This window comes from Maylandia zebra, linkage group LG2, assembly GCF_041146795.1.
Source record: "Maylandia zebra isolate NMK-2024a linkage group LG2, Mzebra_GT3a, whole genome shotgun sequence".
NCBI lineage: Eukaryota > Metazoa > Chordata > Actinopteri > Cichliformes > Cichlidae > Maylandia > Maylandia zebra.
In genome coordinates, this window is record NC_135168.1 from 14,356,724 (window position 1) to 14,370,948 (window position 14,225).

At 44.8% G+C, this 14,225-nt stretch overlaps 1 protein-coding gene across 1 annotated transcript; it reads left to right on the plus strand.

The window, feature by feature from the left end:
* Positions 1-9,161: 9,161 nt before the first annotated feature.
* On the plus strand, positions 9,162-14,221 carry LOC143412365 (uncharacterized). Its single transcript, XM_076877218.1, has 5 exons — positions 9,162-9,329; positions 9,414-9,512; positions 9,582-9,695; positions 11,926-12,004; positions 13,991-14,221. The coding sequence occupies exons 1-5, from the start codon at positions 9,241-9,243 to the stop codon at positions 14,219-14,221; spliced, it is 612 nt and encodes a 203-aa protein (XP_076733333.1). The 5' UTR covers positions 9,162-9,240.
* Positions 14,222-14,225: the final 4 nt, after the last annotated feature.

A 14,225-nucleotide genomic window follows, 5' to 3' on the forward strand; every position in this document is an offset into this window, starting at 1 on the left:
CCAAAGCAGCACCCGAAGCAAAGAACGGATACACAGGGGAATATATCATCTAACCCCAAGCCTGGTTTCTGTTTCAGGTGTGGGGAAGATGGACACATTAGACCACAGTGTGAGAACAGACCCAATCCCGCATTGGTCAATGCAAAACGCAAACAGTTCAGTGAAAAGAAACCAAAATGGCAGAAGCGGAATTCATCAACTGGACATTTAAACTAGATACAGTTTCTGTAATGGGACGTACAGGAACTGTGCAGGACCCACATTGTCCCGCAAAGGAGGAAAGGAACAAGGAGGAAATTGTTCACTGTGTAGACCTACACACTTGTCCGAAGGCAACTACAATGTTACCTCATGGGTTAGTTGGGTCAAGATGCACAACAGAGGTGACCCTAGCAGGCCATCCACAGAAATGCCTGCTTGATACAGGATCACAGGTTACTACAATACCTGTATCCTTTTACAACAATCATCTTCATGACCAACAAATTCAACCACTCCATGATCTTCTCCAGGTGGAAGGTGCTGCGGGTCAAACCATTCCATATCTTGGATACATTGAGGTTTCCGTCAAGTTCCCCAGAGATTTTGTTGGTGAAGAATATGAAGTAACAACATTGGCTCTAGTTGTTCCGGACGTACACCCTGACGTCCCCGCTACTGTGCTAATTGGGATGAACACCCTGGAACCCCTGTATGAACAGCATCTTAACCAGCATCCGAGCTATCAGCCTAGCACTCATGGGTACAGAGCGGTGTTGAAAACACTACAGCTGTCACACAAGCAGAAGGAGAATGGCAGCATTGGGAATGTGAGGCTACTAAGCAAAGCCCCAGTGCGTGTTCCGGCCGGCCGCACTATTGTCATCCAGGGCTCTGCCAAAGTTTCCACCCCGTTGTTTAGCCAGAGTGTTCTCCTACAGCACCCTGCTTCCACCTTACCTGGGGGGTTGTGTGTCAGCAGTTGTCTCATCAACTTCCCAGCTCTTTCTCCATACAAGGTTCCTGTGGTTATTACAAATGAGTCGGAGCAAGATACCTTCATTCCACCTCACAGTGTCATTGCGGATTTGGAAACCTACCACTGCATCTTGTCTGAACATCGCGTGACCCATCTTCCAGTCAGGAACACTACCACCAGCCTGAACTTTGATTTTGGTGATTCTCCACTGTCACCTGAATGGAGGACGCGAGTCATAGGCAAGCTGAATGACATCTCGGAGGTCTTTTCGCATCATGACTTGGATTTTGGATGTACATCAGCTGTCAAACATCATATTCCACTCCATGACAATACACCATTCAAGCAACGTGCCCGGCCAATCCATCCGCAAGATTTCGAAGCTGTCCGCCGTCACCTGCGTGAGCTCCTGGAAGCCGGCATTATAAGGGAATCATCGTCTCCTTTTGCTTCGCCTATCGTGGTGGTCAGGAAGAAGAACGGTGAGGTCCGGCTGTGCATAGACTACCGGAAACTAAACCTTCAAACCATCAAGGATGCATACCCCTTACCTAATTTGGAGGAATCCTTTTCAGCACTCACTGGTTCTAAGTGGTTTTCAGTGCTCGACCTGAAGTCCGGTTACTACCAGATCCAGATGGAGGAGGAAGACAAGGCAAAGACTGCTTTTGTGACTCCTCTTGGGTTCTGGGAGTTTAACCAAATGCCTCAACGTGTTACCAACGCCCCGAGCACCTTTCAGCGCTTGATGGAGCGATGCATGGGGGACCTTCACCTAAAGGAAGTGCTCGTTTTCCTGGATGACTTAATCATCTATTCGGACACTCTTGAGGAACACGAACGAAGGCTGCTGAGAGTCCTGAACCGGTTGAAGGAATATGGGCTGAAACTGGCACCGGAGAAATGTCGATTCTTCCAAAAGTCTGTAAAGTACTTGGGTCATATTGTCTCTGAGGAAGGAGTTCAAACAGATCCTGAGAAGATAGAGACCATCAAGACATGGCCGGTTCCCCAGACTCTGAAACAATTAAGATCTTTTCTGGGTTTCGCTGGTTATTACCGCCGGTTTATAAAAGACTATTCCGTCATTGCCAAACCTCTCAATGACCTGACTCGTGGATATTCTCCAGTTCAAAGATCAAAGACCCTGAAAGCTCACAAGATACCCACCTACAGGCCAAACCAACCCTTCGGGGAGAGGTGGGATACCAAATGTCAAGTTGCATTTGAAACCTTGATTGAGAAGCTTACAACTGCTCCGGTTCTTGGGTTTGCAGACCCGTCTCGTTCATACATTCTGCACACCGATGCGAGTGTGACCGGACTTGGAGCAGTGTTGTATCAAGAGCAAGAGGAGAAACTCCGGGTCATAGCTTATGCTAGCCGCGGATTGTCGCAGAGTGAGAGCCGTTATGCAGCCCACAAGCTGGAATTCCTCGCCCTTAAGTGGAGTGTGACCGAGAAATTCCAAGATTACCTGTACGGGGCAGATTTTACAGTGGTGACGGACAGTAATCCACTGACCTACGTTTTGACAACAGCTAAACTGGACGCTACTGGACACCGTTGGTTGGCTGCATTGTCAACGTACTCCTTTAAACTTCTGTACAGAGCTGGCAAACAGAATTGTGACGCTGATGCGCTTTCGCGGCGACCGTACTCCTGCTCCAGTGATGAAGTTTCTAATGACCATGAACTCATTCGTCAGTTCATTTCTCAACACACAGCTGATTCTGATGTCCTTCCAGAAGAGACTGTGAGAGCAATCTGCCAAAGTCATTTGGTCAGAGCCACACGGCCGGGTGACTGCGGTGAGGTTGGCTTCACACTTGTCGAGTCTTTGTCAGTTCAAATGGATACCATCCCTGACAGTTACTGTTCCGAGGACTGTCATCAGCTGCCTGTCGTTTCTACTCTTAACATCAAAGAGAAACAACACTCAGATCCCTGCATTCGAGAGCTTATTCACCAGCTTGAGACGGGGAACAGGGTTCCACCAACAGCTAGAGCTGAGCTCCCTGAACTTCCGTTCCTGCTCAGAGAATGGTCCAGGTTGGAGCTGGTGGATGGAGTCCTGTACAGGAGGAGACGGGACAATGGAGACCTTTCATACCAGCTTGTCCTTCCAGAGGAGTTGCGGCCATCAGTCCTGAAAAGCCTCCATGAGGATATGGGCCATATGGGGATTGAACGTACACTTGACCTTGTCCGTACGAGATTCTACTGGCCTAAAATGGCAAAGGATGTTGAGCAGAAGATTAAGACTTGTGGCCGCTGTGTGCGCCGAAAAGCCCTGCCGGAAAAAGCTGCTCCACTTGTCAGCATAAAAACATCTCGACCCCTTGAGCTTTTGTGTATGGATTTTCTTGCTCTTGAGCCTGACACTAGTGGCACTCGTGATATCTTAGTCCTGACTGACCATTTCACAAAATTCGCTGTTGCCATTCCAACACCCAATCAAAAGGCAAGAACTGTGGCGAAGTGTTTATGGGAGAATTATATCATTTATTATGGCATTCCTGAGCGAATTCATACCGACCAAGGGCAAGATTTTGAGTCAAGACTAGTAAAAGAATTGTGTGAGTTTGCAGGCATTCAGAAGAGCCGTACAACCCCTTACCATCCGAGGGGAAATCCAGTGGAGCGATTTAACAGGACGTTGCTGGCAATGTTGGGGACCTTGGAGACAAAACAAAAAACAAGGTGGAAAGAGCATGTGAAACCGCTGGTTCACGCCTATAATTGTACCAGGAACGAGGTTACAGGGTTTACTCCTTACGAACTCATGTTCGGTAGAACACCTCGTCTACCTGTGGACCTGGCGTTCAATTTGCCACTGCGGGAATCCCAGCAAAAGAGTCACTCACAGTACATTAAGTCACTCAAATCGAGATTGGAGGAAAGTTTCAGTATTGCCTCCAGTAACGCTACAAAGGCTGCCGACCGAAATAAGAAACGCTTTGACAATCGTGTGATACCATCAGCATTGGAACCAGGTGATCGTGTGCTTGTGAGGAATGTCCGCCTTCGAGGGAAGCATAAACTTTCAGATAAATGGGAGGAAGAAGTTTATGTGGTTGTCCATCGGGCTGGGGACCTCCCGGTCTACAAGGTAAAACCTGAGAACAGCGATGGACCTATGCGGACCCTTCACCGCGACCTCCTCCTTCCATGCGGCTTCCTCACGGGCAGTGAGGTTAACTTGCAATCACCAGAGCAATCGCTTCCTCACAGGCCAAGAACTCGGCAGCAGAACTCGGATTTAAATTCCTTCACAGAACCCCTGGTTGAGGATGAGGATACAGGAAGCTTGGTTTCATTATATGTTAATCCTCCAACGTTGCACTTCACTGTGGAAAAACAGAATCAATTTCCAGATTCATCTGACGGTGGGAGCCTAGGACCACTGATTTTGGATCCTTCAGTTGAAGTGGAAGTGCAAGGAGAACCAGCCTCTGTGTCCAGTGTTCTTCCTCCAGCAGTGGAGTCTGGTGGTGAGCAATCTGACTCTGATGTGGAAGACATCCTACTTGAACTTGGTGAAAGTCACCCTGACAACAGAAATGGCTTACCTGAAAATTTACTTGGAAATGGAGACATACTTGTCGACATTCCTGTCGTTGCTGTTGAAGATTCTCCTGCAGAGTCTAGTGTTATTGAGCAGGACACTGACATAGGTGACGGGCTAAGACGTTCACAACGACAAAGAGCACCACCTGACCGACTTCACTATTTCACTCGTGGCAATCCTCTGATTTCCGTTGTTCAAACGATGTTGCATAGTCTTTCCGATACATTGGGCCATAATGCTAGCCGTCCTTCGTCTGTTCACGTTGTCTAGCGTTTAACATGCGACGGGACGTGCATGGGTTAAGGCGGGGAGGATGTAACCCACATAAAAAGAACTGCGTCTATAACTAAATTGGAATCTTAAATTCCAACCGGAGCGTGTCCGTGAAGGCATCGTGCGTCATGACGCACGCCACGCCGCGAGGCTGCACATGCCTGTTGTGACCAATCACATTCGCGAGGCACCGATATATGCCTTCCGGGTTGTCGCCTCGAAACGACGCGGGGGAGAGGCGTTAGCGGATGGAAGCAACAGGTACGTGGGGCGAGCGCTTTTCGCTGTTTACTATCTTGACTTGTTTTGAATTAATTGTGGATTGCGTTCAACAGTATTTTGATACCGCCGTGGGTAGATGCGTGGGGCTCGTATGTGACATCGCACGTAGTGAATGGTGAGTGAGTCTGAATGTTTGTTTGTATTTGTAACCTGTAACAGTATGCCAGTGCTATTAGCTGATGGGATGGCTGAGGCTTACTGTATTACTACTGCTCTCACTTTATGTGGCTGTAGTTTTGTTATTTGAGATTGTCATTTGTTTTAATTCATTACAATGGTTGGATATGTATTTGTTGTATTTTCTCATGGATTTTATGTGTACACTGGAACTAAAGCTAGCTTGGGAAGTTTAGATGAATTTTGCTAATAGTGGTTTTGTGATTATAGTGCAGGCTAGTGGTGCCCTGGAGAGACCACAGCGACACCACTACTTTGGATGGCGAGCTAGGCCCAACGAGCCAGAACCCCAGCTACAACTTCCTGCGGTCTGGTAGGAGGCTGCTGCGGCCTACACTCTCCCCTCTTGGTTTAGTCCCCTAAATCTCACTTCTGAGATTTCAGCTTTGGAATCTTAGTGCTGATCATCCTACTTCAAATTTCAACCTGTCTAGACTGTCATACGCGTTGGACTTATATCACTCATGAAATAAACTTTATGGACATTGTTGCCAGAGGTTGGACGAGGTTCCTGCACTGCCGTGCAGCGGATATTTTACAAGCTTGAATTGTTTTATTTTTTCCTTGTCTGCAGATTTTGTAAATATTGGTGTTTGGTAGTTGCACTTTGTTTTCACTATAAATAACATTTGTAATCACAATATCTGTGGTTGTACGTTTATTGTACTTCACTCACCTCCTAGAGCCGAATCTGATATCTTCTGAATTAGCCCAACTATTCATAACCAACTTAAATTATTTTAGCTTATGTACTTGCTACATGTACCTACAGACAAACACAAACACAAACACCTGGCATTGCACAAGAGTCTCTATGGAGCAACCTGCAGATGTCAGAGATGTGATTAGAGGGTAAAGTGGACTAGTGAGAGCATCTATGTTGTTGTTGTCTGCTGGGGGACAGCATCAGCTCCAGAGATGCATCAGGATCAGCAAACTAATCTGCAAGGCTGCAAGTGTCACTGAAGGAGTTTGAGTCAGTGAGGGACTCAAACTCACACAGCTGGTCAAGAAGGCTCAGCAGCTGCTGTATTTCCTGAGGAGGCTGAGGAAATTTGGTATGTTGGCCAAGATCCTCAGCAGGTTCTACAGCTGCACTGTGGAGAGCAGCCTGACAGCTGCATCACTGCATGGTATGGCAGCACTACTGCAAACCGCAAACGCCTGCAGAGAGTGATAACAACTGTGGAGAAGATCATCAGGACCCCGCTGCCCTCTCTGCAGAGCAGCTACCATCACAGAGTCCAGAGGAGAGACACACCTCTGCCCTCGAGACGAAGGTTCAGAAGTGTGAAATGTAGAACATCCAGACTCAACAACTCCATCTTCCCCACTGCTATCAGACTCCTGAACAGCTGACCGACCTCAAACTGCAGTTTGCACATCAGGTCACTTTGCACACTAAGTTCATTTTGCACATTAAACTCCATGTACATCCATGTACATCGACATCTGCAGACCACACGTGTCTTCAGTTACTTATTTGTACTTATTTGCAGTTATTTATCTTTTTATTTTATTTTTTTAAGTTATTTTTTATCCTTATTTTATCTTTTTATTTATTCTTATCTTGTTCTTTTAACCATTATCTAACTTGGCATTGTGCACGGTGTGTTTGGATTCAGTTTAAATTCAGGGACACGGAGCCCCTGTTGATCCTCTACCTAATCACACGAGCCACAGTGTGAAAACGGGTGCGGGTCACAATCAGCCAAGGTTTTGGGTGAACCCATTGTGAGATCTAGCCCCACCCTATCATGTGATTTCCTGTGATCAAATGTCCCAGGATGTGAGTGGGCGTTAAGACGTCCATGTCCCTCTTCAAGCAACTTAAAGAAGTCCAGACGCTTTTCTTTCCAAGCTCCTTCGACAACATCATTCATAGAACAGCTTCCAGCTTCTTTTGCTCGGCTACAGTTTGGATGGATTTGCATTTAAAGATGCAACAAGACTAAAATGGTTAGGGTCAGGAGGTCAAAGGTCAGAGCTCCTGTGGGTCTGAGGGCGGCCTCACGCTGGAGAAGGATGAAGGAGTCTGACCTGAGCCAGTGTTTGACATGAACACATCAGCACTGCTGTCAGTGAGCCTAACGACAGCCGTTAGCATCATTTCAGTGTTTCAGTCATAAAAACACTTCCTGTCTCTGTGGTGGTTACAGTGACATCATGCAGTTTGTGCTTTGACCTCCAGAGGGCGACAAATCAGCACAGACAGAGAGCTCCATTCAAACTTTGCTGCCATCAGGAATAATTCTTCAAATATAATCATCAGTGTTTGAGCAGTTATGATATCAGGGACAATCTAGACATGTGTGACAATACTGAACATGTCACATGACACACCTCAAACATCATGTGATCCACTCTCAGTCTGCACTTTCATTCATGACTTCAACAGGTTGAAATGAGCTTTGAAGAAACATTCAGTGAAATAAATCTTTCATGGATTCATGTGAGCAGCAGATGAACTTTGTACCAACAACATCTTCAATAACAGAGTCTGAATGAAGCTCAGGTGTTGATGCTGCTCACTGATTGGACGCTTGGTTTCAGCTCTGCTCTCAGTCTTTACTGCACAGGTGAAGGTAGAAAGTGTGACTGGATCTATAGACTGGAAACAGAGAAACATGCTGAACATTTGAAGCTTTGCAGCAGAAATGTTCATGTTACAAATACAGCAGAGCTGATCTGGGATCAGTGTGTTCACACCTGCAGCTACAACAAGGTTTCATGTCTCCACACGTCAGCATGTGAACTTTACTCTGACTCAGTCTGAGCAGTCAGACGGCATATTTTTAAAGTTAACACATCAGCACACACAGAGCTGAGCCCCTCCCACCTGTGCTGAGTTTCAGGTGGAGCCCCGCCTCCTTCCAGGAAGCAGCTCACCTGTGTGTCCGTGTTTAGTGTCCAGGTGTGGAGTGGAGCTTGTTGTTGGTGTGTGAAGAAACTGTAAGTTTGCTTTGTTTCCTCCTTTAACAGTTTGTCTTTAGGAACTTTACTGTTTGTTCAGCTCGTGTTTGATTTCTTCACACAACAAACTGTGTGTGTTTGTATTTCCGGTCTCTCCATTAAAGTCAGTGTGTAATGTTTCCTGGCTAACATCAGCTGTGTGCAGCTTAGTTCAGCACAAATCTGCCGCTCCATAGTTCACGGTAACGGACTCACAGCTGGACCAACGAGGCCGAGTGTGTCCGCCACTCTGAGCTACGTTCGTGTTTGTGTACTTGTAGTTTGTACTTTGAGTTCACTCAGAGCCCACAGAGGACGCAGCGTACGTGATGACGTCACAGCCCTTTACCTCCTTTACTGTCACTGTGATTAATATTTACACACGAGACACCTGCAGAGCTCTGACGCTAAGCTAGCACACAGCATGCTAACACTAAGCTAACACTAAGCTAACACTAAGCTAAAGCTAAGCTAACACTAAGCTAACACTAAGAGTTCTTACAGACACGAGTTAAAAAGCTGCTTTTAGTGTGTGATCAGAGTCCAGGACTGAGAGCAGCAGCAGAGCTGATGGATGATGAATTACTGGATGGAAGAAGCTTCTCATTAGCAGTGAATCAGTGTGTGTGCAGTTCTCTGCAAACTCAGCAGGAAGAATTAGTGTGAAGCTTTAACTCTGCTGATCCTCTTTGAATCCTGGATCAGCTGAAATGTTTAAAATGTTGTTCACACGTGTTGGACTGACTGAAGCTTCCAGTCACAGTGAATCAGTGTGTGTCAGTGAATGCATCGTGTGTGCTTCAGGCTCCATCTAGTGGACTGATAGCAGAGCAGCTGATGGCAGCTTCCTCTGCCTCACACTGCTGTCTGACTGCATCCAGCTGACACTGAGATGAAGCAGGAAAGAAGCAGCTGATATTTGGACAGCACACATGATGAAAGGAGGATTTCAGCTGATGCGCACATGAATGATTTGTGTTTCCTCTGCAGGTAGAAAGTGTGTGTGAGCTGATGTGAATTGAGCAGCATGGATCAGTGTGAGGACAGAGAGGAGGGAGTCCCTCCCTCTAAAAGCACTCTGTGTGGGGAACATGAGAGCCAGACCAAAGCTCAGAGGTGAGATGACCATCTCTAACTGTCCATGACTCTTCTCCATGTCACAGCTCAGCACTCACATCACTGCTGCATCATTATTCACAGGAACCCGCCTGGACCTCCACCCAGCTCTGTGTCCTGTGAAAGTAACTCAGTCAAAGATGCCATTAAGAGATTTGAGCAAAGACAGTCAGCTGAGAAAAGGTAAGCTAACACCAATAATATCAGCTGATATGTGATGAGAATTTTACTGAAGATTTATAACTTTTTCAGGATCCATCAGAGACTCAAAGCTGGACCTCCACCCAGCTCTGTGTCCTTACAGAGTGACGGGTCTAAAGGTCTTCCCATTTTTTTTAAATCCCAGCCTGTGTCTGCTGCAGAGAGGTGAGCTGTTAGCAACATGAACTCTTTGATTTAACTGCTCGATGTTGTTGGATATAAACTACAAACACGTCGTTCCCTCAGTCCCATTTAAACTGTCTTTTAAAACAAGCCTTTGGTTTCTAAACAACTGAAAACCCACTTCAGCAAACAGGAAGTGATCAGAGCGTCCGTCCACTTCCTGTCAGGCCCTGCAAACATTTCATATTGAAGAAAAGTCGTTGACATCTCACATTTTTACTCCACCACATTCAACCATTTTGACATTTTACAGCATGAAACTCTTGTCACATGACTCCTGTTATGTTATAGAGTCATGTGACCACCAGGGAGGGATTTGTATGGATGAAACGCATTCAAATCAATCTGATTCATCAATGGAAACATTTTTGGTGTAAATGCAGCAACACTGAAAACGCTGAAGATAAAAACACAACAGATGAAATATGAACAAATCGAGGCTTTGAATACACGTGTGTGTGTTTGAGACACAGAGATAAATGGATTGTGTGTCTGTCCTATTGCTGCGTGAGGGTTTTATTGTAGATTTTGTGCGTGTACACTTTTGACCACGAAGGTGTTGAAAGGGCGTAAAACAGTTGGAGGCACCAGAGTGAAGACTAGTGCTGTCAGTAGATTAAAACATGACTAATTAATGACACAATCTTCTGTCATTAATCCTGATTAATCACAATTACTTGATCAATAGCTGCAGTTACATTTTCCAACTTTATATTTAAGCCTGTAACAGACGTTTACACCATATAATGAAGTCAATGCAGAATAAACACAAAGAATGTTAAACGCTTCAATTCAAAGAGACTTTGAATAGTTTTCAGTCTTTAACTCAGCTTCTCTGCTGTAAATACAACTTTGTAACAAACATATATACTAAAAGCTAAGTGTGCACTAATATATAATAATATATAATCTATGTTACTGCTGTTAATGAAAATGTTTAATCAGACTCATCACAGGGTTACTGTGGATTCATTTGGATTAATCACCATTAAACATCATTTTTAATGTAAACGAATCAAATTTCATTTCATGAGCAAACAGACTCGAGAGAAAAGGGCAAATTTACACACTTAACATGTTTATTGAACATGTAAACATTGATAAACCTCCTGAATGAGCCGACCCCCCCAGGGACAGTCCTGCATGCTAATGATGGGCTCTGCTCTGTACCTGCAGGATTCTGTCAGCCACAAACTCCTCAGCTGATCCTGAATCTGAGCCCATCTGTCAAACCATCATTTTCTTCACAGGTCTGTGGAGGTGGCACTGATCCTGCAGCAGTCTAACACTCTCTGTCACTCTTCTTCAAGTCTTTGACACGAGGAACCAAAACTATGTTATTAACAACACTAACAGGTCTGCAGTTTGTCCACTTGGCAGTTGTGTCATCAGTGCTTTGCATTGTTGTGATATTTTAAGCTGGAAGTGCTTCGGTGAAAAGAAAATTCCTTCTGTCACGATGTACAGAATCCTTCATGTTGGTCGGCTGGTCCATCTTGTTATTTTTTTAATGCTCAAACTTTCCATCGAGAGGTCAGTGTGTGTTTGTCATCTTCCATATTGAGCTGATTGGTTCAGCTTCCGTCACTAACAGATGTGCTGCACATCTGCACGTGTGCAAAGGTAACTCTACTTGGACAAACTGCCCGAAGTGCGTTGATAGAAACATTTCAGGGATTTTGAGTCGTTCTGCATCCAGATGTGTCGTGTTAAAGGTTTTTATCATGTTAATCATGTTAACAGATGAACCCCTAACCCTACATGTTAATGTTGACAGCAGTGGTAAATCCTTTTTAATGTTCTTCTGTCAGATCATTGATTAGACTCGACTCCAAATACGAGACTCGGAAAACTCAAATGAAAACTCAAATCAAAGCAATGAGAAAAGGACTTCTTGTGTTAGAATGAAAACATATGGAAGTGGTCAGGTTTCAAACACTCGATGAATCTACTGCACAGTTACATTCAGGGACCTTTGGCCTCCTGAGAGCATTAGTTGATGGTTCATCACAGTTTTCTCAAAGTTTCCTCTGAGCTTCTGCAGCATCATCACTTCCATCACTGATGAAAGAAAGTTCATAGAAAACAGAAAATATATCTTCACAATCTGAGAGTTTAAAACTTGACAGACTTGATTCAGATGAAGTTATTTGAGCAGAAACTCCTGGATCTTTATCCTGTGTTGATCTAATCCTTCATGGTTCCTCCACAGAGTGGAGCAGCAGAGCTCAGAGGTTCCCAGTGGTCAGTCTGCCCAGCAGCATCAAACACAGCTGGACTCCATATTTATGGTCTGTACATGTACAACAACTACTTTATTATTAATATTAATAATAATGCATTTATTTATAGGTCCCTTTCAGAACACCAAGGACTCTGTGGACTAAACGACCAAAAGAAAACAAACTTTGAAATCAGACGGTGCAAATGTGATCACAGGGAAACGTTTTAAACATCGAGGCTTTAAACAGAAACCAAAGTGAAACAGTTTGTAGTCGAGATCAGTGGGAATGAAGCTGAATAACTGTTTCTTCAATAACTTTGAGCTCTTAAAAAACAAAAACTAGCTGAAAGTCTGGCTGCTCTTATGAAAAGTACAGAGAAATTATGGGTCGCTCAACACTTGTGCACAATATAAGAGTTTAAATAAATCTAAAGAATAACTCAAAATCCTACAATCATACTGAGAAAATCATCTACAGCTAACTATCCAAGTGGATTTGTTTAAGACAGCTCCATCTGCTGGTGGCCCTCTGCAGGTGCATGAAAGGGGCGTGTTTATAGTGAAAGTAGTAGAGAAAGTAAACCCCACGGGAAGGAGGAGGACTCTCAGCAGCTTCCAGCTCATATTCAGACATTTGACTTCTCACTGAAAGCAGCAAGTTTGAGTGTCTTTACCTTAGTTAGAAGAGATAACATGTCAGTAGTAATTAGAGTTGATTGAGCAATGCTGTCCTTATAATGTAGTTTATGATTTTTATGGACAAGTCCAGTTTTTCTGTAGAGCCTCTCAAGTTGGTGACAGCAGCAGTGGAAGTTCACGTGTAAACCAGAGCAGCAAATCAGGTCCAAATGTGTTGTTCACAGTGAGTGGGATCATCATTGGCTGCTATGTTAACCTCCTGCAGCAGGATGTCTTTGGTCAGAGAATGGATAGATCACTAAGTCATTGTTGAGTTTAGGGAGACAGTAGACAGTTGGAGGAGGTTCAGCCAGTTGACACACAGTAGATAAAATAACTGAAGGCAGGAGCAGACACCTGTATGACTTTCCACCTCTCACATAGATTATTTCCCTGGGCAGCGCCACAGGGCTGGTAGATGTAAACAAAGCTGGAGGAGAGGATTTATTCATCTGAGAAAAGTCACAGAGTTGTGTCTTGATGCTCAATCATCCAGGTACGTAAATCCCAAAAAGCTTGATTCTGTTCATCTGGATGTTTTCAGTGGGAGAAACGTTTCATCATCATCAGGTGACTTCTTCAGTCTCAGCTGACTGCAGGTTTCAATCTCATAAACAGGACATTTGTATGACTGAAACCAGCCCACTGAAGGAACAATGGGCTGGGAGGTCAGTTCATTGATCATTGGTACGCATATTGTCAGGACCATTGATCAATGGTTGTTGATCAATGGTCATGAGTCCAGTTCACAGAGAGCTGGGGAATGGCTGCAATCACAGCATTGTAAGATGGTGACAAATGTACCCTTAGGCCCCTCCTCCATTCAGAGATGGTCTTTCCTTTTGACATAAATGGCCTCCTTGACTCCGCCCTCAAACCAGCGTTCACATTTACTCAGGACCTTCTTGATGTGAAGTTCTTCTGCTTCGCTGGCTGCTGTGTCTGTGGGGATGGTGTTTGTTCTGTGTTGTAGTGTCCTGATGACGCCCAGTTTGTGCTCCAGTGGATGATGAGAGTCAAACCTTAAATACTGATCTGTATGTGTAAACAGAGTGAACCTTTAAGACCAGTTGTCTGTACGATCAACTCAGTCACCTGAAACATCTCCAAGTTTCTGGCTTTGATCATCAACCTGTTGGTAGTTCAGCTCTGAACACCAGTGAAATGTTTCTCCCACTGAAATCGCTGCATTCATATGAACAGCATCAACGTTTTGGGATCATGGAGTTGTGGACAAAGTCTCAGTTAATCAGATAAAGTCAAACCTATAATTGGTAAAGAGTTCGTGGATGATATGCCCCTTGATCGTAAAGAAGTGGATGTTGTGTGGACTATAGTTCAGAGTGGTGGGTCATTCATAAATATTCTGTTCCAGCTGCTGGAGGACAACATCATCACTTTTGTGAAGAACGAGCTGAAGAAGATCCAGAAGGCTCTGAATCCAAATAAGCCCCAGTGCTTGGAGTTTCAGAGGGAGGATGATGAGCAGAGGAGCAGCAGCAGAGAGGCATTTGTGAAGATCACAGTGGACTTCCTGAGGAGAATGAAGCAGGAGGAGCTGGCTGACCGTCTGCAGAGACGTAAGAGGATTTATCTAAAGATTTAAGCTG